Source organism: Salvia miltiorrhiza, chromosome 5 (assembly GCF_028751815.1).
Source record: "Salvia miltiorrhiza cultivar Shanhuang (shh) chromosome 5, IMPLAD_Smil_shh, whole genome shotgun sequence".
Lineage (NCBI taxonomy): Eukaryota > Viridiplantae > Streptophyta > Magnoliopsida > Lamiales > Lamiaceae > Salvia > Salvia miltiorrhiza.
The window spans coordinates 2,388,755-2,413,391 of record NC_080391.1 but is presented as its reverse complement, the minus strand read 5'-3'; the positions used below and the strand labels follow the sequence as shown (position 1 = coordinate 2,413,391).

The window sequence follows — 24,637 nt, the reverse complement described above, 5'->3', positions numbered from 1 at the left end:
ATTTGAATTCAGATTTGAACGAATATTCGTACGTGTATTACAAACAACAATTATTCGTAAGTTTGTATTAGCTTATTCGTTATTTTTATTTTACACGATAAATTTTAAAAAATTAATATATATATATAAGTCATAGAATATCTAGGGTACCAAATTCATTCTCATTTCTCGACATATTTAATCATTCTCGCTGAATCTTAGCTATATATATAATTGACATGTCTTACAAATTTCAACTATTAAAAGACAAAATTTAAACTATTGAAAGACGAGGTGGTCTTGGGTACAACTGAGTGTATCGTACAATCGGGTTGCACCCTCACTTTAACCTTGATTTGAACTCATATTCTAACTCGAAATTTATAAATAACATATTTTGGATACAGATCAATTCGATTATACGGTACACCGTTGTTACTGATCATTAATTATACCGAAGATCCTTATCACTTTGACATAAAACCCTATCCTTTTCTTGTAGGGGTGGCAATGGTAATATCTTTATTAATTGCAGGAAAAATAGATTTAAAAATTTAATCACTAATGTGAGTATCAAAGAATTTATTTATTGAAAGCGCTAGAAGCAAGACGAAGTCTGAGGTGGGCCCACCATGAGTTTGCCGTTTTGATCCAATTCCAAATTAATGTGTGATATGTGAATAGTTACAAGTTCAGGAATTGTCGATGTAGGCTGGATTTGTATGAATTAAGTCCATGCTACAATAAAAACATATGATAGTTCAATATACATAATTTTAATATATTACAATAATTTAAGAATAGATACGGGCGAGCTAATATTGTTTATGCTTGAGGAAACAATAATAATTGATTTCGATATGTAGTCATTGACAAAACGTTACAAAGTTTTCTCATTATCAATTATTAATAAAATATCATTCACAAAGTATACAATTAAACTGTTATGTTATTAACTCATCTTTTATATGATCTCGCAAATCGCTCTTGACAATTTTTATTATATTGTGGCTAACTGCTATGAGTAAAACAGATGTCAATTCAGTCATTTGATAAATAAATTGAGAAATCAAATAATGATAATTTTAAGTAAGACTTCTCAAAATTGCGAATTGCATAAAATCGAGAATCATGCCGCATGTATAAATGCTATAAAATTCCGGGAATTATTTATTTTTTAGATTTATATTACTCCTTCCGTCCACTAACATAAAAGGTGAGATCTTTATTCCCCTCACAACACACTCCATTTCTTTATTAAAATTTGTGCTACTCTCAAATAGATACTAAAAATCGGGACGAAGGGAGTATTATTTTTAAAAAATTGTGGGGGGCTGCAGCCCCCATATGTGGATAACGATCTACTCTCTTTGTCTTGTGAGAGAGTGAGAGAGGGAAGAAGGAGATTGGAAAGATTCGATGAACATGATAAGAATAATGAAATATGCATGAGATCATTAATGGAAAATAAAGCATTAATGCAACAGATCAGAAATTAAAAGCGTTCACAAAGTGAAACCATATTATGTAGGGCTTGATATATTATTTCATTCAATTTCTTTTTTAGTACATTAAAAAGTTGGATCGACCTTGACTGTCAGGGTTTGTTTATTTTAGTAATAAATTTTTTTATTGGAATACAATGGATAAGAAAAAATGGAAATATTTACTCCTCCCGTCTCACTTATCTTGACACATTTTTTTTTAATTAGTATATATGTTCCATTTATAATGACACTTTTCAAAAATAGCATGTGATATCTACCTTCTCTACACACATAAAATAAGTGGTTCCTACCTAATTTATACTTTTAATCCTTTATTCTTAATTTCGGTGCACAAAGCAAATGTGCCAAGATAAGTGAGATGAAGGGAGTATATTTTTTTTTTCATTTTCTTATCATATATTTACTAGATATGAAAAGATAAGAAAATATTAATAAATATTTTCACACCCACTACCTAAAGATAATCTTATCCAACATTGAAGAGAAAATAAGTAAAAATAAGCCGTTCAAGAAAATATTCCACTCCATACTGGAGCTTTTTTTTTTTTAAATCATAATAAACATATGAAAATGGTGAAAAAAAGAGTGAATATATATTTTCTCTCATTTTTCTATCAAAGAGGTTTGGAATGATATTATTAACGATAGACTAAGAGTGTGCTCTTTATATTTAAATTTATCGTGAAAGAAAGGGATAAAATAAATTTCTCTTTTATTTTATTATTTTATACTCTCTCCGTCCACGAAGAATGTGTGTTTATTACTATTTTCGTCCGTCCACAAAGAGTGTGTGTTTTCCTATTTTGGAAATCTACTTTATACTTTAAACCCATTCACACTTTGTTCACCATTTTTCACTTATGAGAAATGATAAAAATTTCTTTTGTATAAAGTAGTACTCCCTCCGTCCATGAAAGAACTTCCTAGGAGGGAGTGGCACGGGTTTTAATAAAATGTTGTATAGTGTATTGAGAGTGGAGAAAAAGTTGTAAAGTGTATTGGGAATTGTGAAAAAGTATTAATAATTTATTGTGTTGTTTTAATTAATGTTATTTGAGTGGTGGGAATTGTCTTAAAAGGGGAGTATTTTTTAAGTGGTGGGGTATTGTCCCAAAATAGGAAAAAGTAGGAAGTTCTTTCGTGGACGTCCCGAAATAGAAAAATAGGAAGTTCTTTCGTGGACGGAGGGAGTAATTGATAATAAAATAGGCCAAAGCCCATTTCTAATTTATCAAAATCTAGTCCAGCTGCCAACACCTCCGCAAAAAGCCCAACAGGCTTGCCTTGCGTGATGTCTTTAAGGCCCAACATTTGTTTTTCCTTCATTTCTTTTTTTCTTTCATCACTTTAAGGCCCAAACACCATATGAATTTGAATTTTCTATTAATCCAATATATCATGAATTTGAGTACTCACCATAAGATTAATCAACAAATCAATTAATTTAATACTCAAACTTTGTATACTTGGTCATTTAAATAATAATAAAAAAAACAAGAAAATAGCTAATTAATTAAGAGCGGTGCAGATAATTTTTCGACCTTTATGTGATGTAGAGGTCCCGAGTTGCTGATTTGATTATATATTATATGCTTCTTCGTATGTTAAAAAAATTAAACATGTTTAAGGGTAGCTTCGCATAATTAACTTTATCCTTTAATATTTACACACTAATAATAATAATTTCAATTTATTTCAATAATGTCGCATTAATTTTAATTTGCTACGTCAATTTCAATTTCAAAAAACTTTACTCTATAATGTATTCTAAGTAAATTAAAAAATTATAATAAACCATTTAAATAATATATTTGAATCAGAAATGTGGTCATAGTTTCTTCACTCTTCATCAGCTCATAAAGAAAAAAAGAGAAAGTTGATTTCTCTTTTCTTTTTTCGAGTGCAGGGAATGTTGGTCTTCAGTTCTTGACGTTCACGCGAATCACTCCTCTCCTCTCCACTCTTCAAATTTTAGATTTGCCGCAGATACAAACAATTGGTAAACTCGATTGTTATCGTTTCAATTAAAGATTTTTATTAGCTGAAATCATTAAGTTTATATGTAATAATTTCCTATTAAGTTTTCTGTTCGTGCTGTTGTATAGGGTGTTTTTCTTGTTGTAGTTTATTGTCTTGGCTGGCTGAGCGTAGCTTAATTCTTGAATTGGGATGTTCAGTTTGATGGAATATTAGTAAAGTTGGAATTCCTGACAGGTTTGATTATATGGTTTCTGTTTTTGGTGTGGGTAGGTCTGGTAGTTTCTACGTGCAATTTTTCATTACCTAAAATTGTGAAGTTTTTAATTATGGATAAAAAGTGTTGAACTTTCAAGGTTAATCTGAGAATTAGCATACTTTGAAATTTGATGATCATGCCCTTCAACTTGTAAACCTCATTAAAGAAACTAATCAATCATATAATTGGTACTGAAATGTGCACCGAGACAGCATTCTAATGCGTAATATGCTTGAACAATGCATTGTTTTATTATTCTTTTTATGTACCATCTTGTCGATTTGATTTCTTAAGCTCAATATATGGTTCTTTAATGTTTTTTGTGCCTTGGCAGTTGGCTCTGCACCTGCCAGCCATGACGTTGATGTCCCATCCTGTTTCATCTCGTAGCATTCATTCTGAGGTTATACAGTGTAAAACTAGGCACAATGGAGTTAATACCTTTGCCAACAGAGTTGACTCCGCCAGAAGAAAGGAAACGTTTTTATGTCTGCGGTCCTCTTTGTGGAGTTCCCTGAAGGTGAAACCTAGCTCGTGCTCAGCTGGCACTGGGGTGGGAAGGAGGCTACGGCGCCATGTAATTGTTGGTGCTAGTCCTCCTACAGAAGACGCTGTTATCTCGACCGAACCGCTTACAAAAGAAGATCTCGTAGGTTACCTTGCTTCGGGCTGCAAGCCTAAGGAAAACTGGAGGTTGGAGTTATAGTTTTTTTTGGTACTAAGATTTTGATTGCATTTTGTTCATGCAAAAATACCCTTCGGTTTCAATATATGCTCTGAGTTGCTATTCAGCAGTTCTTTTTTCTTTGTTGCGAAACAACCAGTTTATTGGAGTTAGTTTTAAAGTCTCTTGTTGCTTTTCAATTACTTTGAGCAGGCTATACTGTAAAGGTAATTGACTTACACGAAACTGCTTTGAGATATCGTACTTTCTAGTTTGTATGGTGGTGGGGAAAGTTCAAACCTATAGTCTACAAAATCTGAGATTATTATTCTTGGAGGCTGTTATTTGAGAAATGTTCAATTGTTTCTTATCATGCCTTTGCATTGGGCCTGAATACCCAGCATCAATTAATGATTAACCACTTTCATTTCTCTTGTTTACTTGAATTTTATGGAGGATGAATTTTGCTTCATTAGTAGAATCCGGCCAGCATTTTGGATTTGAGTTTCTAGTTCATAATCTAAGTTTAAATGTGCAATACATTGGGTTGTTCTTAATCTATTAAAAATCTGACATCTGATGAAACCATATATCATTGGCTTGTACAGGATAGGCACTGAGCATGAAAAGTTTGGATTTGAGATCGGAACATTAAACCCCATGAAATATGAACAGATAGCAGAGCTTCTTAACGTTATATCTGAGAGATTTGACTGGGATAAAATAATGGAAGGTGAAAACATTATTGGACTCAAACAGGTATGTGATTTATTTCTCCAATTCCCAGAAAAATATATGGCCATTCTTCCCAATACTTTGTCTATGCTATGCGTGCTGATTTCCATGTAACATTAGGCAAATGCTAATATATATTATACTCCTCTATCAGAAACATATTGTCAGACCTTGGATTCCAATTTAAAGAATAAGTTAATTGGAACTACACTATTCTCATATCTGAAACCTATGATCCTATGAACATACTGAAATTGTTCAAGTTTATTAAAACTGCCAGGATAAACAAAGTATCTCGCTGGAGCCTGGTGGCCAATTTGAGCTTAGTGGTGCACCCCTTGAAACTCTGCATCAAACTTGTGCTGAAGTCAATTCTCATCTTTATCAGGTTTGTTCTGTTTTGTGGTATAAAGTTTAAGGAATCTAGTGCTCTGGGTTCTCTATTTTATTTTTTTTACTTTATTTTCTTTTTCCTGATATTCTTTCCTCTATCACCTCAACTGCATGAGAAAGAAGAACTATATTTTTGCACTTAATAACTTATTAACTTTTTTGTCTTGAAGAGTTATTTTATAAAGTGAATTTGTTCCTTTTAAATGTGATGATAAACCAGAACGAGTGGGAATACTATTGGCTAGAGTCAATTCCTATCATGAAATCAATTATTTCTTTATCACGTTATACAAAAATTTAGTCAGAATCGAAATGTGCCTTAAATGAGAGAAACTTTCCACAAAAGTGTAAAATGCCCATGTGCCCTTTAAATTGGGCACCTTCATGTCATACATCTGATCGAAGCTCTAAAAGAACCTCCCATATGGTGTGCTGGAGATCGCTCTCTCTCTCTCTCCCTCTCTCTCTCGTTTCCGTAAAGATGTCCAGTCTATTGTACTTGCACTTGCAGAAACTCTCTTTAACCAGCCAAATTAGACTTCAAAAATAGTAATTCATTTAGTAGTAATGCACAGGTTAAGGCTGTTGCAGAGGAGATGGGGATTGGATTTTTAGGAATTGGCTTCCAGCCCAAATGGAGACGCGAAGACATACCAATAATGCCCAAGGTAAAATCTAGTCAAACTTATATATTTAAATTTCAAATTTTATTGAGGCTGTAATTTCTAGGAACAAGAAACTTAATCATCTACTCTTCTTCATATACACAGATAAATCCTAGAATGCAAGTTATAAATTTACATTCGACAATGCTCTTGATAATAATGTTTTGATGTCATAAGTACTACTCTTGAACCCTACTGACAAAACTTTCAAGCTACACCCTCAGCACATCTTCATCTTATTTCCTGATAAGCTTCTCCATATGAATGACTTGGAAATTAAGCAATTATGTTGTGCCATTCATTGCTCAGGGAATAAGAAAATATTCTTGAAACATATAACATACAGGATCCCTTTAAACCATTTGAGGAATTGAGTCATAGATTTGGACATAGTTAGACAACCACTCTGTTTCACATTTCCTCAAAGCAATTTTAACTGATTGTACATAGAAGTAGCCAGTTTCCATTGCACATTGATCTTTTATTCTCTTGAGATGTTTCAATCACTTGGATTTATTCTTTAGTCTCGTGTTGTATTTTCCCATATGTTTTAGGATATTGTATTTTATCTGGCATATCCTTGTCCTTCAGTTATGGAATAGTCTATTGCATAACGCAATTTGTCCTTGTCCTGTTTAACTGCTATATACGATGTGATGAGTTCTATCTGTGCTGACAACATAAATTTTCTCAGGGAAGATATGTAATTATGAAAAATTACATGCCCAAAGTTGGGTCGCTGGGACTTGATATGATGTTTAGAACATGTACCGTCCAGGTGAGGAGGAGTAAAGCTGAATTTTCATTTACGGCTTGCTATTAATACTTATTCAGTTCTCACCATACTCTATTCAGCCTTCCATATTTCCAGCTTTTTAGATGCTTTATCAGGGTTGTTTTCACTTTATCTTATATAGGTCAACCTGGATTTTGATTCTGAAGCTGACATGATAAGGAAGTTTCGGGCTGGTCTTGCCTTACAGCCTGTAAGTTGGCACTTGTCTTTTGCAGGAAATAATTAAATATGTGGGATCTAATGTATTATTAAACAGATAGCTACAGCGTTGTTTGCAAATTCACCATTCACTGAAGGGAAACCAAACGGCTATCTTAGCATGAGAAGGTAGTTATGCTTTCTCATGATTGAGACATTTTAGTTTTTTTACTACCCTGAGTTATATATGTTGATTTCGCATAATAATTCATTTTTCTGCACAGCCAAATATGGACAGACACCGATAATAACCGAGCTGGAATGCTTCCTTTTGTCTTTGATGACTCCTTTGGGTAAGGACCTGTATATATTTTAATTGTGCCAGAACCCTGAAGTACATATTTTAATTGTGCCATGTACGTTGTTGATAATAGAAAGAGACATTCATATATAAGTTATAACTAATTATAGCAAATAAACACAACATAACAGAAAAGCTCGAAGTAGTTGGTTGGTTTTAACATTCTTCATTTGAAGTTTTCTTATGTTTTCAATAAATCCTTAGGAACTTTGAGCACCTGTGATTTGATTTTTCAAATATTAATGGAATGCTTGTATTTAATGCGCGTTTGTTTGCTGGAACAGGTTTGAACAGTATGTAGAATATGCTCTTGACGTCCCAATGTACTTTGTCTATCGGCAGAAAAAGTATATTGATTGTGCTGGACTGTCCTTCCGAGTATTTACCTCCACATGATTCTTTCTATGTAGATTCTTTCATGTAATTCTGCTGGGCGTGACTGTTTCTGTCTTATAAATCTTCTGTAGGATTTTTTGGCTGGGAAACTTCCTTCTCTTCCTGGTGAATATCCAACTTTCAACGATTGGGAGAATCATTTAACAACAATTTTTCCAGAGGTTCGTATTATTAATGATTGAGCATGAATATTTGGCAGTCATCTTCACCTTTAACAAATTCCAGTTATTAACTTTCCCCAGGTTAGGCTTAAGAGATACTTGGAGATGAGGGGCGCTGATGGAGGACCTTGGAGGCGGCTATGCGCGCTACCTGCATTTTGGGTATATTCTCTTAATTTGCATAGTATTTTATCTTGTTATTTTGTTTATGTGGTTTACACACTTTTGTTTATCAAACTATGAAATGGAGAACATAATAATTTCAAGGATTTATAATAAAAAAATTAATGATACATGTGCCGTCAGTGTGATATTTCTCGAGCTCTTCATTGATTGAAGGACACAGCTGGTGGTGTTGGTAAGGAGTGTGAGAAGGAGCCTAGAGTAACCTGTATAATGCATGCTCTTAACACAGAAAAATGATCTGATTCAAGATTCCTGCTTTTCTAAGGTTATATTTGGGTTTGTTTACCCTTATATTGGTTGCAGTAGGGAGCTTTGTACTAAGATTACTAAGTTTCAGGTTGGTCTCTTGTATGATGACGTCTCTCTACAAAATGTTCTGGACATGATAGCAGATTGGACACCTGAGGAAAGACAAATGCTTAGAAATAAGGTAACATGCTCAGTAGGCTGACTGTGATTTCAATCTTGTTTCATATCTAAGAAACAGATATCCAAGAGTTCTTAATTGTATGTCTTGGCTAATTGAAAATTATTAGATCATTTACTATGAACCTGTTAAAAGACTTCTGTGTATCTCAAAGGTATGTGATTTTGCTTCACTTTATTTTGCTAAGAAGTAAGAAAAAAAATTCTTCCGAAATAATTCTTTCTAGTTTACTAGAATTATCTTTATGAAATTGGTTAGGATTGGGCAAGAACGATATTTTGTGAGATAGAATTTATTCTGACAAACCAAATAAAACATGTGATGAAATTATGGGCAGAAGACTAATCAGCATGAAAATGGATTTAATTTTTACGAGAGGTATTCACCGGAATACCAAGAGGTGGTATTCCTGTGAGGGCATGCATGTGTTATGTGCCTGATGCAATATACAAAGCTTTTGAGTGCATGAAGTGCCATCTATAATTGGTATCATATAATGCATTCAATCTTCTACCAGCAGTCGTAAGCATTACGCCATATTTTAAGGATTGCACCTTGTTATTTGCAAACTTGTAGTGCTGAGCAAAGCACAGAATACAATTTATAGCTAGCCATGAAAATCCCTTTTAATCAGTGATTTTGTAGTAGGTCCCAAAGAGTGGGCTGAAGACGCCATTTCGTGATGGGTTGCTGAAGCATGTTGCACAAGACGTTCTCAAATTTGCTAAGGTGCCGTAACAGTGATCCTGTTTTGTGTTGTCATTGCTTGATTTGTACATAATAGCTTTCACTCAATTATTGGGACAAGGCTAGATTGAGTGGTCTTCCATCTTTTTCTCGTGGGCACTATTCATCTTTGTGTTTCTTTCTCATAGGATGGCTTGGATAGAAGAGGCTTCAAGGAAACCGGATTTTTAAACGAATTGACTGAAGTTGTTAATACAGGTGAGCACTGAAGCTCAAACACCTTCCCCCGAAAACTTCTAGGATCAAATCTCCCTTAGTCTCATCTCCTTCTTATTTACCAAGTTGGAATTTTATAATATGTGCTAAATGTCTTAACAGCTCATATCCTAACAATACAGAAGGTGTTAGATTCTGTGTCATGCAAATTAACCTACTTTTCATGCATTGAGATAGATTAGATCGACAATACGTTGGATCAAAATAAGCTCCAAACTATTCAATCCATTGAAGTGTGTGGTATATTAGCCTATATAGTGTTCTATTCTTTGTCTACTGCCTCTTCTACACCAATTTGAGTTGATGTTTTGTTTCTGTCAATGCCTAATGCAGGTATAACACCAGCCGAAAAGCTCCTTGCTCTGTACCATGGGAAGTGGGGGCGAAGTGTCGATCCTGTATTTGAGGAGCTGCTCTATTAGACGTCGTTTGAGAATATTAATCAACGTCTAGCTGATTAGCTTCTCACTGCTTCTCTCGTGTCCGTCCCAAGACAATTTGATGTGCCTCGCGTGAAGCTTTTTCGTTTTTCAGAATCCAATTTGAAACCCAGCAGAACGTGGTCACATGCTATGACTTGTTGGTGTTGTAGATGTTTTATCGACTGAATTACATTTGGTAGATCGAATTTCAGCAAATTGTATGTCTATTTGTAGATGCAAACTCATGTTCTATGCAAGTTGTATGGTTTGTTAATCAGCTTGAATTGAATGCATGGCAAAAAGTGAGAGAAAGGAAGGACGATAAGTAAATAAAATAGCCACATTTTAAAGCATGTGATTCTACCATATGTTAAATACAATCACTTTCAATCACAATATTATATCAGGTCAGATTTGATATTAAATCTTCATCAACTCATAATGATTTCTCCATGGTTGTTAAAATAATTTGAAAAATTCACTCAGATTTTGGATTAATCCTATTGAGTTCATGCTACTCCCTCTGTCCCACGAATCTTAACACGTATTCTTTTTTGGGTCGTTCCGCGAATCTCGACACGTTTCTAAATATAGTAACAATTATTACATTCTCTCTTTTACTTTATCACTTTTATACTTTATCACATACACACTTAAAATACTAATATACAACTCCTTAATTCTTCCCTAAAAAAATACAACTCTTTAATTCCCGTGCCGAAATCAAATATATCAAAATTCATGGGACGGATGAGGTATTTTTTATTTAGGCAAATTGAACTGATTTTTTTGGCTCGAAACACCATACTTGAGCTAGTCCATTGGGCCATGAAGTGAACAAAAGAGTGCATATATTCTCTTACTTCACAAAAAATAGTTCTAAAAAATAACGATACGGATTTTAATAAAAATGATTAAGTGTATTGTGAGTAAATAAAAAAGTTTATAATGTTAATAATAATTAATTGTATTGTGAGTCAAAAAAAATCACTGCATAATAAAAAAATTTCAAATATGAAAGTGGTTTAATTTTTGTAAACATTAGAGACAATTGATTACATACAACTCATGGAATATCCAAGTGTTTTTCAAACGATTTTTTTACTATCAAATTACATATAAAAAATTAAGTATTTCCTCAATCAGACATGGCTTGTCATTTCGTTTTCTCAATCGATATTTTTGTATGTAAGCCTTTAAGTATTTTTATAAATATAAATAAGTCTTAATGTTACTAATTATTGACATACAAATTAAAAATTAAAAGAAACCCTTTTAATTTGATATTTGAAACCCTTCGTCTCGCCGCCGCCGCTCGTTGCCGCTGTTGATGTTATAAACTGAAAAATCGGATACAAAGTCAAGAAAGAGCAAAGCTGCAAGCAGCCGTTGTTCTCTCCACTGCTCCTGCGCGGTAAATTTTGGCTTCTTCTTCCTTTTTAAAAAATTATTTAGAGAATCTTAATATCTTAGTTTGTCAACAGAATCTGTAGCTTGGGAAATAGATTTACTAGCTAAGGCTTTACTTTGTAATAATCAATGAACATATGAGGTTGATTGGCTCTGAAAGATCTTTTGTTTAATGGCGCTTAATTTATGAGGTTTTGAAATCACTAACACAGAAAATCATCAATTAATAAATGAAAAAAGCATAAAAAAAATGTCAAGGAAAGAAAAGTAGGACCCACCTGCCGAAAGGCATGCATCTTCCCGAGCCCGCACAGTCAAATAACGGGCTTTTTAAGGGCCACGGGCCAGCCAACCCGGCCCGCAAGCCTGCCCTGATTAGCTTTATGCCTAATGACCAATGACCCAATGCACTCTCACAGAGTTCCTCCACTGAATTGCAGGAATTGCGGAGACTCGTGAGAAAGACCCAATTTTTATCTCCTGCCTACTCTGTGTGTGTGTGTGAGAGAGAGAGAGAGAGAGAGAGAGAGAGAGGGAAAGGGAGATGGAGAGGTCAAAGAAGAAGGTGCTGCTTTTCTACTGTGTGGAAGCTGAGGATTTGGCGCGCAAAGTTGCTGCTCAATCAAACCTCATCCAACTTCAATCCATTAACTGGAGGTAAAGCCAAAACCACACCTTTAGATCGATGGAATGGGAAATTTGTACAAAGATGTCTTCTTCTTAAGGAAAAGTTTCGTTTTTTATATGGTTGGAGAAAGAGACTAGACTGCGCTTTCTTCTGCTTTTGTAAAAAAATGTAAAGTGCAGTGTTGCTTTCAACAAAATCATGTTGTTTTGTGCAATGTAATCGGCGTGTTGTAGCTAGGTGAAAAAGTGCTCCTGTTTACTCATTTGTGGTTGGGTGCATAGATTGCATATTGTGTAATTGTAAGATGAGATAGAGAGATTTGGTACAAATCATTATTTTCTTGGTGTAAAAGAATTACTTTTTCAGAGATCAAGCTGTATAGCATGAGTTCTCACCATTAGAATTGATTAGTTTGACACTACTTTATGTTGTTTGAAGCCTGACTATGAAATTTGAATTCAGAAAGTGTGGTATCGTGATTAGAATTGAAGGTTAGCTGGTGTACGAGCGGCTGTGTGCTCGTTGCAAGTTGATTATCTGTGTTATTAGGAGCCTTTTGGTTTGATAAATTGTCTTAAAACTTAATCTGAGTGAGGGGATAGCATTCTTTTGGTGTGTTAATATTTTCTTCAGTACTGGCCAGGGCTTTGTTTAGATTATGTGTTTGGTTTATGCAGGAGCTTTGACGATGGATTTCCAAATCTATTCATAAAAAATGCACATGATATACGAGGCCAGCATGTTGCCTTTCTAGGATCTTTCAGCTCTCCTTCAGTCATATTTGAACAGCTTTCGGTCATTTATGCACTTCCGATGTTGTTCTGTGCCTCATTCTCAGTTGTATTGCCTTTCTTTCCCACCGGTTCCTTTGAGCGAATCGAAGAGGAAGGTGACGTTGCAACTGCATTTACCTTGGCCAGAATGCTATCTAATACCCCCATCTCGAGGGGTGGTCCAACTAGTCTGGTTATCTATGATATACATGCTTTGCAGGTTCCTTTCTCATACCTATTCTATTATTTATATCTTTGTTTTAGATCTATTCTCTCCACTTCCCGGCATACGTCTTTGCAGTATTTTCCATAAATAGGGGAAAGCTACATTCCCCGTTTTAGTCTTTTCTTATGGCATAAAAAATGGCTTCTTTCGGTTTTATGATTTTACATTTCCTTCATTCCCAACAAGTCTTATCATCTGCCATTGGTTGTTGTGAAAAAAGTTGGTCTTGTCTTTTTATCCTTCAAGAAGGCTAGTCAATTCCGAATCATTTTAGTTCTTTTCGAGGACTCCAACTAGAAACATATTGTCTAACATCTCTGAGATGGGACTAGCGTACTTTACTTACGTCTGCTACTTTCTTTGCAGGAGAGGTTTTATTTTGGTGATAGTATTCTACCTGTTTTTGAGAGTGGAATCCCACTATTAAAGGAACGGCTTCAGAAACTTCCAGAATCGGACAAGGTCAATACTTTTAGTTTGTTTGGTAGACATTATTGTTGCTTTTATTAATGATATTGACGATCATAAAAACAATTAGGATAGTTTTATTTTGTCAACTATATTAGGCTGTTGCCTGACTTCAATTTCTTTGCAGATAGTTGTTGCGTTTCCAGATGATGGAGCATGGAAACGATTCCACAAGTTGCTCGATCATTTTCCTATGGTTTGTCCTTCAAGAAATAATAATCTTTTTCTTCTTTTGCTTTGCATTTTCTAATACGAGCTTTCATGTCCCAATAATTGGCCTTAGGTCATCTGCAACAAAGTTCGTGAAGGCGACAAAAGAATAGTGAGGATAAAAGAGGGTAATCCTGCTAATTGCCATGTCGTCATTGTTGATGACTTAGTGCAATCGGGTGGCACGTTGATCGAATGTCAGGTATTCCTTATCGCCTTCTATACCTTGAAGACTAAATTCTTGAAGCTTTTAATGTCTGAACATCTATTGTGAAACAAATTGATCATGGATTTGACTGAGAGTTAGCTTGGATTGAACTATTGAGAATGTGATTATTCCCATGGCATTCATGATTTCATTCTATTCCATTTCTTGTTTTGTCAGAAAGTTTTGGCAGAAAAAGGTGCAGCAAAGGTGAGTGCATATGTCACTCACGGTGTGTTCCCAAAGAAGTCGTGGGAGCGATTTGTTCACAAGAATGACAACGGTAGGGTTGCTTCGACACTTGTTGATTGCTCAATCTTTCGGGTTTTCTTTCACCTGTTCCTCGTTGTGATTGTTGTTGTCGGTGCGTCTGAAGTTTCAGTGAAGGCGTTCGCCCACTTCTGGATCAGCGATTCGTGCCCCCTCACCGTTGAAGCTATCACCGGGAAAGCCCCTTTTGAAGTGTTGAGTCTTGCGAAATCCATATCCGACGCCCTCCAAATCTAAGGCGGCCGCGGCCACGGCCACGGAGGAGGAGGAGGAGGAGGAATCCATTACTTAACTTGGCACTGTGTTGCACTCTAAAGAATTCATGTCTGAATGTGGAATTTGGTGTCTCCTAACCCACAATAAGTTCTCACTTTCCTATTAATTTAACCGAATGAAAACAGGCAATCTTGTATTTTGTGGAAGATTTATTTGAGTATTCTTTTCAAGATCGATCTTTAAGTAGATTTAGAAAAAGAAAAAGTGCATTAAAATAGATAATTCCTATCACATTTTCGAAGAATTGCATTTAAATAGTGAATATATATATGTTAAAGTAGATAGATTTTATCATAATTTTGGATGGTTAGACAAAGCAGTTTTATACACCCCCTATTCCTAAAGTTATGCATTTATTTTCTTTTTGGTGTCTCTTAGACATATGTCATTTATATTTTTTTTAATATTACCTTAAATATAATTTTATAATTTTTCTCTTATTGTGAACCTTTTCTCCATCATTAATATTCTCAACGTGGGATCATTTTTCTACTATAATATTAGTTTTTATTCATTATCAATATACATAACAATTTTCTCAACTATTTTTTATTAAAATATATGTCGAAAGATTTTAGACATAGATATAGGGGACGGATGGAGTATTACATAAAATGTACAACACTTAAATATATTAAATTAGCAAATTATTCAAAAAATAAAGATACTATAAGTACAATCAAATCAAATCCATAGGAAATTACGCATACACTTTCTAAAAATAATAAGATAAATATGGTGTCATCCCGATATCAAATTTTGCAAAACAATAATTTCCCTAGATCGAATAATTATGAGCTTGTTCGATTGTGTAGCAGTTACGTAAATTAGCGCACCGTGCAGATAGTAGTCGACTAAAGCCGGTGCTGAGACGACACTACTAGGATAGTTTTCAAGAATATAGGCGATAGATTAGCGCACCGTGCAGGTAATAGTCGACCAAAGCTGGTGTTGAGACGACACTACTAGGTAAGTTTTCAAGAATAAAGACGGTAGATTAGCACACAGTAGTCGACGAAAGCCGGTGCCGAGACGACACTACTAGGTTAGTATTCAAGAATAAAGACGATAGATTAGCGGCTTAGCGCACCGTGCAGATAGTAGTCGACGAAAGCCGGTGCTGAGACGACACTACTAGGTTAGTATTCAAGAATAAAGACGATAGATTAGCGCACCGTGTAGGTAGTAATCGACCAAAGCCGGTGCTGAGACGACACTACTAGGTAAGTTTTCAAGAATAAAGACGGTAGATTAGCGCACCGTGCTGGTAGTAGTCGACAAAAGCCGGCGCCGAGACGACACTACTAGGTTAGTTTTCAAGAACAAAGATGAAGACGGTATAACAAGTCAAGACCTTAGAGTATAAACATTCATGTCATAAATCCATGATTCCATTTAGTACATGACCACACACAAACCTACTACTCTATGCTATACATTTTTCACCAAATCTCAGCCAATTCTAGAAACTTCTTCTATACATAGCTAGAAATGGAGACCAACACAAAACAAGGTGAGAAAAAAGATTAATTTTGGGAAAAAGCAGAGAATGAGCAAACAGCAATGGACAGCTTCACCAACTTCTTCTCCCATTGTTAAAAACCAACTCATGTCTTTTCGAGCATCCATCACAAAAAGTGGACACGATCACGGAACTTCAATAAATGCGAAAACTGTACAAGAGAGTCGAGCACATACTCTACCACGAAAGTCTTACTAGAATCGGTTACTCCACGAGCATGTTAGCTTCCGTACAGCCTCTCGTCCGGATCGCCCTTTGGGCTGTCGAGAGAGTCTCCTAGGTAAGACCCATCTGGCTGACGGATAAAAATATTCAGATTGCCGGACGAGAAGGTTGCCTGAGTCACCAAAGACAACAGTTCGAATAGAGATTTAGGGTGCAACTCGAAATTTTGATAAACACAGATAGAAACCATAACATACCATATCATCAGACTCTTGGCCCTCGTATTGGAAAAGAATTGGTCGACACCGCTTGTCTTCGTTCATCAAACTTGAATTTTGAAAATGTGAAACGAGGGCGACTTTCCCCTGGATTCTTGCATATGCCAACGAAGCAACTTTTTCGCTATTAAACTTCTCCCATTTCTTGCCATTAAATGCCTTCAAAGACGCATGACGCAAGTCAAATTAACAAAATATTCGGGATTCATGGAAACAAAGAAGCAAATACCTCGACGAAGGAGATGATGTGAAAAGGAGAAACCATATTGATGAAGGCATATCCAACATTGCACTTATTCTGGCTCAAGATCAATAAACACGTTAATATCGAATCACTGGAAGAGGGAACAATTTCTCTAACTAACTAAACATGTGATTACCTTGAAGTCTATTGGCAAATAGAGAAAATCATATGCACCCTTGTGCGTTTCATCGATAGCTAGAAGAAGCATCTTCGAAGTGTACCTTTAGAGATGGATAAGACGACGAAATAGGAAATAAATAAGCATTCAGAATACAAAACCCCATATAAAGCAAGAATTACAATTTTCTTACTTGTTTGGGATGTTCTTAATCATCAGAGTAGTCCTAGTATCTTCACCATTTCTGATCTTTTCCAAATCAAGTTGGTATTGCCTTTTGTTATCCATTTGGCTTCCATTATCAGCCCTTCTTCGACCACGATCTATTGTTCCATCATTACCAGCAGATCCCATGCCTCCAAAATATATAGGACCATTTCTTGACATCGACATCATCCGGGAACTAGGAGAACCACTTTCAGCGAAATTTCCAGCATAACCAACGCCTAGGTTGATAGCCGCAGGGACTCTATTCCCGTTACCGTGACTAAAATTTGGAACTCCATATGCTGCATGATTTAGGTAGGACGACGGTTCAGGGGAGTCGGGGAAAAAACCAAAATGTCTTTCCATTTGAAAACCAGATGGAGCAGATCCAACGTGAAGATGATGTGAACCATGAAAAGGACCGTGCTGACTCGTGTATGGAAATCCGATTCCCTGTGCTCTAGAAGGAAACGGGCGCCCTTTCTGCGAAGATGCCCACGCCGAAGAGTTAATGTGGTCGGAGTGGATAGTGGGACTTCCCCACAGAAACTGAGGACCGGAGAGCGTTCCGACACTGGATGGCTTGGAATCACTAAATGATGAAGTAGCTCCAGGACTTAAACTTATCATCGGGTCCGGAACAGAGAAGTGTTGCTGATGGGCTGCTCCATGCGTGCCGTTAGTAAATACCTGGTTCGGATGGCTCATTCGGGCGGTATCTTTACCGATGGGTGAAATCTTCACAGGACTTGATACATGAGAAGGAAGAATTGAAGCCAAACCAGACAAGTGAGTGCTTCCGACGGGGCTGAGCAAAGTAGGCGACTGACTGTAACCATGCAAGGAATTTTGCTCGACCGGGCTGCCAAAATTTGGCCAAATACCTGCAGACACACCATGATTGTTAGTTTATGAATTAAAGTTGTAGGCGGAACCAACAACGGGCTTGTTTAATATGCAGACCACCAGTTAACATGCCTGGAGGAGAGTTGCCTAGAGGTGAGCCGATTGGATGTCGGAGACCTCGAGCTTCATCTAGTTCCTGATCTTGGCTCAGTTGCAGCATTAAGCTGTGCACGGAAAGCACATTAAATCTTCCATATAAGCCATCATCATTAAAACAAAGAATACATTCCTAGAGACAAAGAAGATCTATAGAGAAATAAATTTAGTATGTAGAAGTCCTATGTACAAAGAGGCATAATGATTTTTTTTCTTTTTTAGAGACATAATGAGTTAAAGAAGCAAGATTCCGACTTCTTTGCAGTAAAAGATCATAACAAAAACTTTGCACGAGCCCATTTATGCAAAAGTTACCCCTACCAGTATAAAAGATTACGCGGCAAGGTTACTCGATATTTCCTTTAATGTTGTATACAATGCAAGAGTTTGATATAAATTTATTCCAATTGCCAAATATTCATATCTGAACCTTGGAACTTTCATTTGACCTCCCCCCACCCAACCCGCATAAAACGAAAACGAAAAACGGAAGAGCTTTTAAGGAGAAAGGAGTTCTCGTCTAGGCTAATCAACCCTCTTAGAATAGTTAAATGATGTGGCATTTAAATGTTTTCATATCTCAAATCTCTGAAATTAGGAAAAACTCGTGTGCATCCAAATGTAGGGTGCATCCACCCTAATTAAATCCAATCGAGATTTATCCATTCCTAATTAGGGTGTAATAATGGCGGATCCGGATGTACCGGAGTGTGCCTCCTGAAATTATTGCTCTTAAGCACTGTATTATTGTCTTCCTCGGGTCAGACAATGTGGATGTACTAAAAGTGTGCCATGTGTAGATGCTGACATAGCAGCTATTCATTCTGCTCAAAGCTTCAAAAAAATAACAGCACTAGTGCCGGTAGGAAAAGCATTAATGATTGTAAACTTAAGAGGAAAACAAGATGCTAAAGTACAAACAACCAAGAAATATAGGCGCAAAGCATGGCTTTTAGAGGTTACCTGCGACGAGCACCACCAGGCCGGCTAGGTTCAAGCTTTATGCGCTTTCCAGCTATGTCACATCTATTTAAAGCCTTCAGGGCTGCATCTGCAGCTCTGACATCATAGAACTCGATGAACTTATGGTGTCGTTTGTGTGGTGTTTCCCTTATCTGCATTTAATGCAAAACATAGCAAATTCAGTTCACCAAATACAAGCAAAACAACTGCTTGGAAAGTAACATTTAGATGCATGTTACGATTTGACATGGTAAGAAGAACCTACCTCCTTCACTTCCCCATAAGCACCAAAAATTTGGCGAAGGTCGTCATTGGATACAGAAGCATCCAAATTGAACACCACTAAAGTTCCCTGATTGACATCTTTTTCAGACGGATTGTCCTGTGCATAGCAAGATACGATAGTCGTTAGAGGTATAATTATATAAATAATCGAGCAACACACATAATGAGAATCAAGAGATAACAGGGTCCAGACCTTTGGAATTGAGAAATGGATGTCAAGTTTCCTTCGTCTCAGGGGCTTATTTTGTAAGCCACGCATCGCACTTCGAGCAGCTCTGATGTCATAGTAAGATATCATCACAAATCCCCTATGCTTACATGCAGTATAAAGAGTTCTGATATCTCCATATTGCTATTGGGCAGGAGCAGAAAGAAAAAATAGAGCACAAAATTAGTATTTTCATAAGATAATGAGGATTTTTGGATGGACCTTAACATGAAGTACAAGAAATACTCAACAAACTGAGATACGAGTGATTAAAATATCAGGACCCTTCACATAGGGGCTTCATCGCAATGTGTTTCACCGCAGTGTAGGGTCGTCAAACTTCCGGCCAGCCAAAAATCTAAGGTACTGTCAGTTATAGCAATATCTCTATACAATCAAGCGTAATGAAACTGATCGTATCTATATTACCAAAGAGAGAAAATGAAGGAAAGGAAGGATGGAGACTGCAGCTCCAAATCAAGGGACATCCGTAAATAGAAATCTTTAGAAGAGGCATAACCAAACAAAAAGATAAAAGCTGAAAACTGAATTTGAATCTTGTTAACCATACCTCAAAGAGAGTCTTCAGTTCAGAATCTTCCACATTACTGTTTATATTGCGAACAAACAAAGTCCTCGAAGGGTGCTCGCCGTATGGATGTTCACCACTAACCGATCCAACACCATTTGCAAAACCAAATTGCGGAATGCTGCTAATACCAATAGAGTCACTACTTAACCTTGATATTCCATTAACTGAATTTTCTTGAGTTTCATGTTCAATTTCCATTCCCCCTCCGCTTCCAAAAAAATCATCATCCAAGTCCTCAAGTTGAGTCGGCAATCCGGAGAGATCAAAATCATCCATAAGGCCAGCCAAAAGCTCATCTTCATCACCAGGGAGAAAAGTTCCTGTTATACCCGGATCAATTTCTTCGAGTGGATCCAATACTTCTTCTTGTAGCCGTAGCTTGCTAAGGCTAGGAAAGCCGTCATCCAGCGACACACCAATTTGATTGGATGCACTAAAATTAACTACAAACAGAAACAAGCAAATCTAAGAGTTCACAGTAAAATAAAAGAAAATCAAAATAATGATGGCATTGCTTGTGCTTACGCTTCTCATGTGAAAGCACGGGCAATGAAGAAGAAAACAAGCTAGCATCGCTAGATGCGTGATACGCATCAGTTCTGCCAGGAAGTTTCCACGCGGTTTTTTCTTTCCCTCCAGTACTCATGAATGGGATTTCAGACAGGCCTAAAGAAAGTGGCGGTACAATCTGGTGGCTCGGGTTACAGCAGAATGGAGTCCCTCAAAACTTCACATGAATGTATCGTGATGCATCAAATATATGAGAACTCGTTAAATGTTCCTGTGGTTGCTTCACTCAAATCAGTTCCTGCAAGAAACACAACAACATAAATTGGAATATCTTAACTTTGTGGTGGCAAGTCAATAGCTATAACTGATGTAAGCAACTTATAAACAGAAAGCAAGAGCGTATAACTAATAAACAAAAGTATCTTCAATGTGCTAAGCTAACCACAAAATTTCTTGTAAATATGAGGATCATTAGAATACAAGAGGAGTTGATTTTTGGGAATAAATTCAGCAGCATGCAGAGGCATATAAATCAAGACTGCCTACTTCTCAAAATAGTAAATTAACAAAAAGAAAATGGAAAAAAAGTCAACATATCAAATAATTACAAGGAGAAAGGACAAACAGTTGCTCATGGAGAAAATTAAGCTTTAATTTACCAAACAACCAAAAAGAGGGATAAGAAACAACACAAAAGTTTCCACTTATCATTCTGTATTATTAAAGCTTCCAAATTAAAGCACAAGAAACTCAGTTTCAGTGAATTAATAATCAGAACTTGGTTCAATTAGTACAACATATAGAGATGCAAACTATTTAGTTTTGGTCAACCATCGGTAACTGATGAACACTGCTATAAACCGAAACACCCATAAATTTCCCAAATCAAATAAACAACAAGCTCATGTTAGAGATGTCCAAAAGAAAAAATCTTGTTAATAACTAGACAAATTTAAAACTTTTACTCAACCACATGCAACTATTAGACAAAATCAAGAAAAAGATCATAACTTTACCATATAAAGATCGCAAATTTGCAGCAAAATCTACTGAGTTACAGATTTTGAACACAACCCAACTCGCATAACCTTGAAACATAAATAATTATACATGGCCCACCTTAATTGTGCACTGAAAAATCATAAGACGGTTTCTCAAAACTCACACACACACACACAAAGAAAACAGAACCCAAAAAAAAAAAAAAAAACAAACTTGGGCTTGGTGGGAAAGAGAAGTCAACAAGGAAGAGAAAGAAATGAATTCACAAGCTAGAGAGAAAAACTGAAGAAGAAAACAAAACACCACTTACGTAGAAGCAGAGGAATTGTTAACTTCCACTCTTTCACTTCCTTCTCTCCCGCCGCAACACCAGTTAATGTTTGAGAGGAGAGAGAAAATTGTTTTTAGAGAGATAAACAACACTTGCACAGAGAGGGGAGAGAGAGAGAGAGAGAGAGAGAGATAGAGATAGAGACCCACAAAGGCAAAGTGGTCCAAAGAGAAAGCACAGTGGGAAATGATTGGAGGGAAAGAGGTATCTGACAATCCTATAAAAGATTATTAAAGTGAATTGATAATTAGATTTTTTGCTTAAGAAATCTTTAATGGCTGAAAGCAGAGAAAAATATTATTGCTTTCAATTCCATCTTCGGTAAGCTCTGTTTGGGTGTGATTATATATCTCAAAAGTAATTATTAATGAAGGTCTTTATAAGGTTGCATATTATTACCTAAAGAAAAAAATTATCATATGAATTACATGCAGTAGCTATCTGAAATACGTATTGGATAAACGTTTGTTTTTAAGAAATAGTCAAATCTTATTTGAATTGTGTTGATAAATTTAAATACACATGATAAAAAGTTATCGCAACGAGAGCTCTCAAAGAGAACGCAATTCAATTTCTGATATATTGATAATGATACAATCCAAAATGATTTTTTATGAAAATGATTTTTTATGACTACTAAATAGTAGAATATAAAAAGACTTGAAAAAATTAAATCGTATGGCCACTTGATGACTTCAAAGTCGAAATACGATCAAATTCCACCACTCTCACTCCCCCTTCTCCAAATAAAAAAAAAAGTTGGAATATAGTCGAACTTCTCTAAGTAAATCAATGTGACTTTATCTCTGTCATTATTTCTGGGTGAAAAACGATTCGCCCTCGAATTGGCGACAACTCTCAGAAGTAACACAATTTAATTATCAAAATATCGAAAAGAGCGATGGGATACATAGATGAGGAAACGTTTTCTCAAAGCAACAAAGTAGCAAATGAAATACTACTAATATGTGTGTGTGTTTGTTGACCTAGCGGTAGAAGATTAATGTTCAAGGCCTTGAGATCTTGGGTTTGAGTCATTCGTCGTGCGGTCTTTGAATTTATTTATTTATTTATATAATTTACCAAAAAAAAATACTAAACATATGCATAGAATATATATAAAAAAAAAGACTTGAACAGTTAAATTACACAAAATCTCCTGTGCACCCAGGTGTACGTCACACCTGAGTGTACAATGTTATTTCGATAACATGATAGTATTATATAATGTTAGTGTCATTTCAATATAGTATTAGCGTCATTTTGAGATAGTTTTATTTATATAACATCATAGTGTCATTTATAAAACAAAATAGTATTAATGCCATTTGCACTCGAGTGTACAGTATACCCAGTGTACATGAGACTGTCTCATTAAATTATATGATCGTTTCATTACTTTAAATTTGGAAAACGATCAAATTTCTCCAAGTAAATTAGTGCGGCTTCATCTCCATCAAAAGTACAAGAAAGTAATGATAAATTGATATCATAGTGAAATGAATAGATCCATCCAATTTATGAATTTCCTAAGCAGCTAGCTTGTAGCTTTCATAATAAAATGTAGCTTGCTTTTTTATATAAGAATGATATGTTAAAATAAATTAAATGCTACAAAGTGACCGAAAATGATCGTGTTTAATGCAACGAATCCAAATCAATGAGTTTCTTTCATAACGTAATATGTTTGTCTTTAAATCCAATTATATAAACGCAACAGGGATTGAATCCAAAACATCTTATAAAATAGAGTATTTGAGTGCCTCAACTTTACGACTTGAGTTTTTTCCTTAACGAGTAATGATAAATTACTATTATAATGGACTTATGGAAATAGTCATGACTCGTTTTATACTATTAGAACTGCAATTCGAATATACATATATACTAGCATTTGCACTCGTGCAACGCACGAAAAATATTTTTATATTTTTATTATATATAAAATTGATTATCATTTGATTATTATATAAAAATTCTAAATATAATTAAAAATATTATAATTTAAGATAAATATATTTTAATTAGTTTAATATAAAAATAATAAATAATAATTCTTATTAATAAAAAAATGATATTGTGTAAAAAGAAAATAATATAAGTTAAAAGATAATTGAAAAAAGATAGATTTATTCAAAAAAAAGAGGAGAGAGGAGAGAGAATTTTCTTAAGTTTTAATCTTTAAATAAATATAATTTTTATATTTTAAATCCAATATTTACATAATATATATCAAATTAAAGCTCTTGTCATGATCTATAATTTGATATGCATATCAAATATTTTATAATTAGTCTAATTTTACAATTTTAAACAATAAATAAAATAGAAAAATAAGAAGTTAAAGAAAAAGAAAAAAAAAGATGTATAGCTTATAAATAAACTTTCAATTTTATTTTAACTACAAAATTGCCACTCAATTTTGAAATTGATTTGAAATTGAAAACTCCATTTTTAGTATTGATAGATAGTTTAGCTATGTTAGTGGTAATCTCGTAATTAACGGGTAATAAATTGGAATATACTCCCTTAATAAGTTAGAATCTGTGAATTGACGACATAATTACTGCAAATGTGAAAACAAACACACGCAATAATACTTGAAGACAAAATTAAATAGCTTATAAACAAATCCTAGTGTTTTGCTTATTTCAACCTCTTTTGAGGTAACCACAAGCAATAATTTTTTTTTCTAATACAAGATACAAATCAAT

The 24,637-nt window shown here is 35.1% G+C and overlaps 3 protein-coding genes across 10 annotated transcripts; 2 read left to right on the top strand and 1 right to left on the bottom strand.

The window, feature by feature from the left end:
- Positions 1–3,304: 3,304 nt before the first annotated feature.
- On the top strand, positions 3,305–10,304 carry LOC130985041 (glutamate--cysteine ligase, chloroplastic-like). 3 transcript variants are annotated; one of them, XM_057907799.1, is made up of 17 exons: positions 3,320–3,486; positions 3,612–3,701; positions 4,058–4,416; positions 4,996–5,146; positions 5,403–5,510; positions 6,091–6,183; positions 6,875–6,958; positions 7,098–7,166; positions 7,233–7,303; positions 7,399–7,467; positions 7,760–7,853; positions 7,943–8,032; positions 8,114–8,194; positions 8,556–8,648; positions 9,294–9,374; positions 9,521–9,590; positions 9,942–10,304. In XM_057907799.1, the coding sequence occupies exons 3-17, from the start codon at positions 4,079–4,081 to the stop codon at positions 10,028–10,030; spliced, it is 1,581 nt and encodes a 526-aa protein (XP_057763782.1). In that variant the 5' UTR covers positions 3,320–3,486; positions 3,612–3,701; positions 4,058–4,078; the 3' UTR covers positions 10,031–10,304. The 3 variants fall into 3 exon arrangements, 2 of the variants coding, with proteins under 2 accessions (XP_057763781.1, XP_057763782.1); XM_057907798.1 differs by lacking the exon at positions 3,612–3,701 and having other exon boundaries at positions 3,305–3,486; XR_009088863.1 differs by lacking the exons at positions 3,612–3,701; positions 9,942–10,304 and having other exon boundaries at positions 3,311–3,486; positions 9,291–9,374; positions 9,521–9,558.
- A 941-nt stretch (positions 10,305–11,245) lies between these two features.
- Positions 11,246–14,666, top strand: LOC130985039 (ribose-phosphate pyrophosphokinase 4). Of its 3 annotated transcripts, none has more exons than XM_057907796.1 (8): positions 11,246–11,444; positions 11,881–12,097; positions 12,746–13,061; positions 13,434–13,529; positions 13,663–13,731; positions 13,819–13,947; positions 14,131–14,233; positions 14,327–14,666. In XM_057907796.1, the coding sequence occupies exons 2-8, from the start codon at positions 11,985–11,987 to the stop codon at positions 14,455–14,457; spliced, it is 957 nt and encodes a 318-aa protein (XP_057763779.1). In that variant the 5' UTR covers positions 11,246–11,444; positions 11,881–11,984; the 3' UTR covers positions 14,458–14,666. The 3 variants fall into 3 exon arrangements, with proteins under 3 accessions (XP_057763779.1, XP_057763780.1, XP_057763778.1); XM_057907797.1 differs by having other exon boundaries at positions 11,276–11,444; positions 14,333–14,666; XM_057907795.1 differs by having other exon boundaries at positions 11,276–11,444; positions 14,131–14,666.
- A 1,185-nt stretch (positions 14,667–15,851) lies between these two features.
- On the bottom strand, positions 15,852–22,266 carry LOC130985038 (protein MEI2-like 5). 4 transcript variants are annotated; one of them, XM_057907791.1, is made up of 12 exons: positions 21,903–22,266; positions 20,606–20,888; positions 20,060–20,523; positions 19,474–19,632; positions 19,261–19,377; positions 18,996–19,147; positions 18,009–18,100; positions 17,017–17,914; positions 16,842–16,926; positions 16,691–16,759; positions 16,441–16,620; positions 15,852–16,355 (listed from the first exon to the last, which is right to left on the bottom strand). In XM_057907791.1, the coding sequence occupies exons 2-12, from the start codon at positions 20,724–20,726 to the stop codon at positions 16,239–16,241; spliced, it is 2,454 nt and encodes an 817-aa protein (XP_057763774.1). In that variant the 5' UTR covers positions 20,727–20,888; positions 21,903–22,266; the 3' UTR covers positions 15,852–16,238. The 4 variants fall into 4 exon arrangements, with proteins under 4 accessions (XP_057763774.1, XP_057763775.1, XP_057763776.1 ...); XM_057907792.1 differs by having other exon boundaries at positions 21,607–22,071; XM_057907793.1 differs by having other exon boundaries at positions 21,710–22,071.
- Between the last annotated feature and the right edge of the window lie 2,371 nt (positions 22,267–24,637).

Excerpts from the sequence above, each read along its gene's own strand:
- LOC130985041 (XM_057907798.1), top strand. The coding sequence starts at position 4,079 with ATGACGTTGATGTCCCATCCTGTTTCATCTCGTAGCATTCATTCTGAG. Across the intron at positions 5,147-5,402 it reads ACATTATTGGACTCAAACAG|GATAAACAAAGTATCTCGCT; the intron begins GTATGTGATTTA and ends TAAAACTGCCAG. Across the intron at positions 9,591-9,941 it reads GACTGAAGTTGTTAATACAG|GTATAACACCAGCCGAAAAG; the intron begins GTGAGCACTGAA and ends TGCCTAATGCAG.
- LOC130985039 (XM_057907795.1), top strand. The coding sequence starts at position 11,985 with ATGGAGAGGTCAAAGAAGAAGGTGCTGCTTTTCTACTGTGTGGAAGCT. Across the intron at positions 13,530-13,662 it reads AACTTCCAGAATCGGACAAG|ATAGTTGTTGCGTTTCCAGA; the intron begins GTCAATACTTTT and ends ATTTCTTTGCAG. Across the intron at positions 13,732-13,818 it reads TGCTCGATCATTTTCCTATG|GTCATCTGCAACAAAGTTCG; the intron begins GTTTGTCCTTCA and ends AATTGGCCTTAG.
- LOC130985038 (XM_057907791.1), bottom strand. The coding sequence starts at position 20,726 with ATGAGTACTGGAGGGAAAGAAAAAACCGCGTGGAAACTTCCTGGCAGA. Across the intron at positions 19,148-19,260 it reads CTTATGGGGAAGTGAAGGAG|ATAAGGGAAACACCACACAA; the intron begins GTAGGTTCTTCT and ends CATTAAATGCAG. Across the intron at positions 17,915-18,008 it reads TCTAGGCAACTCTCCTCCAG|GTATTTGGCCAAATTTTGGC; the intron begins GCATGTTAACTG and ends GTGTGTCTGCAG.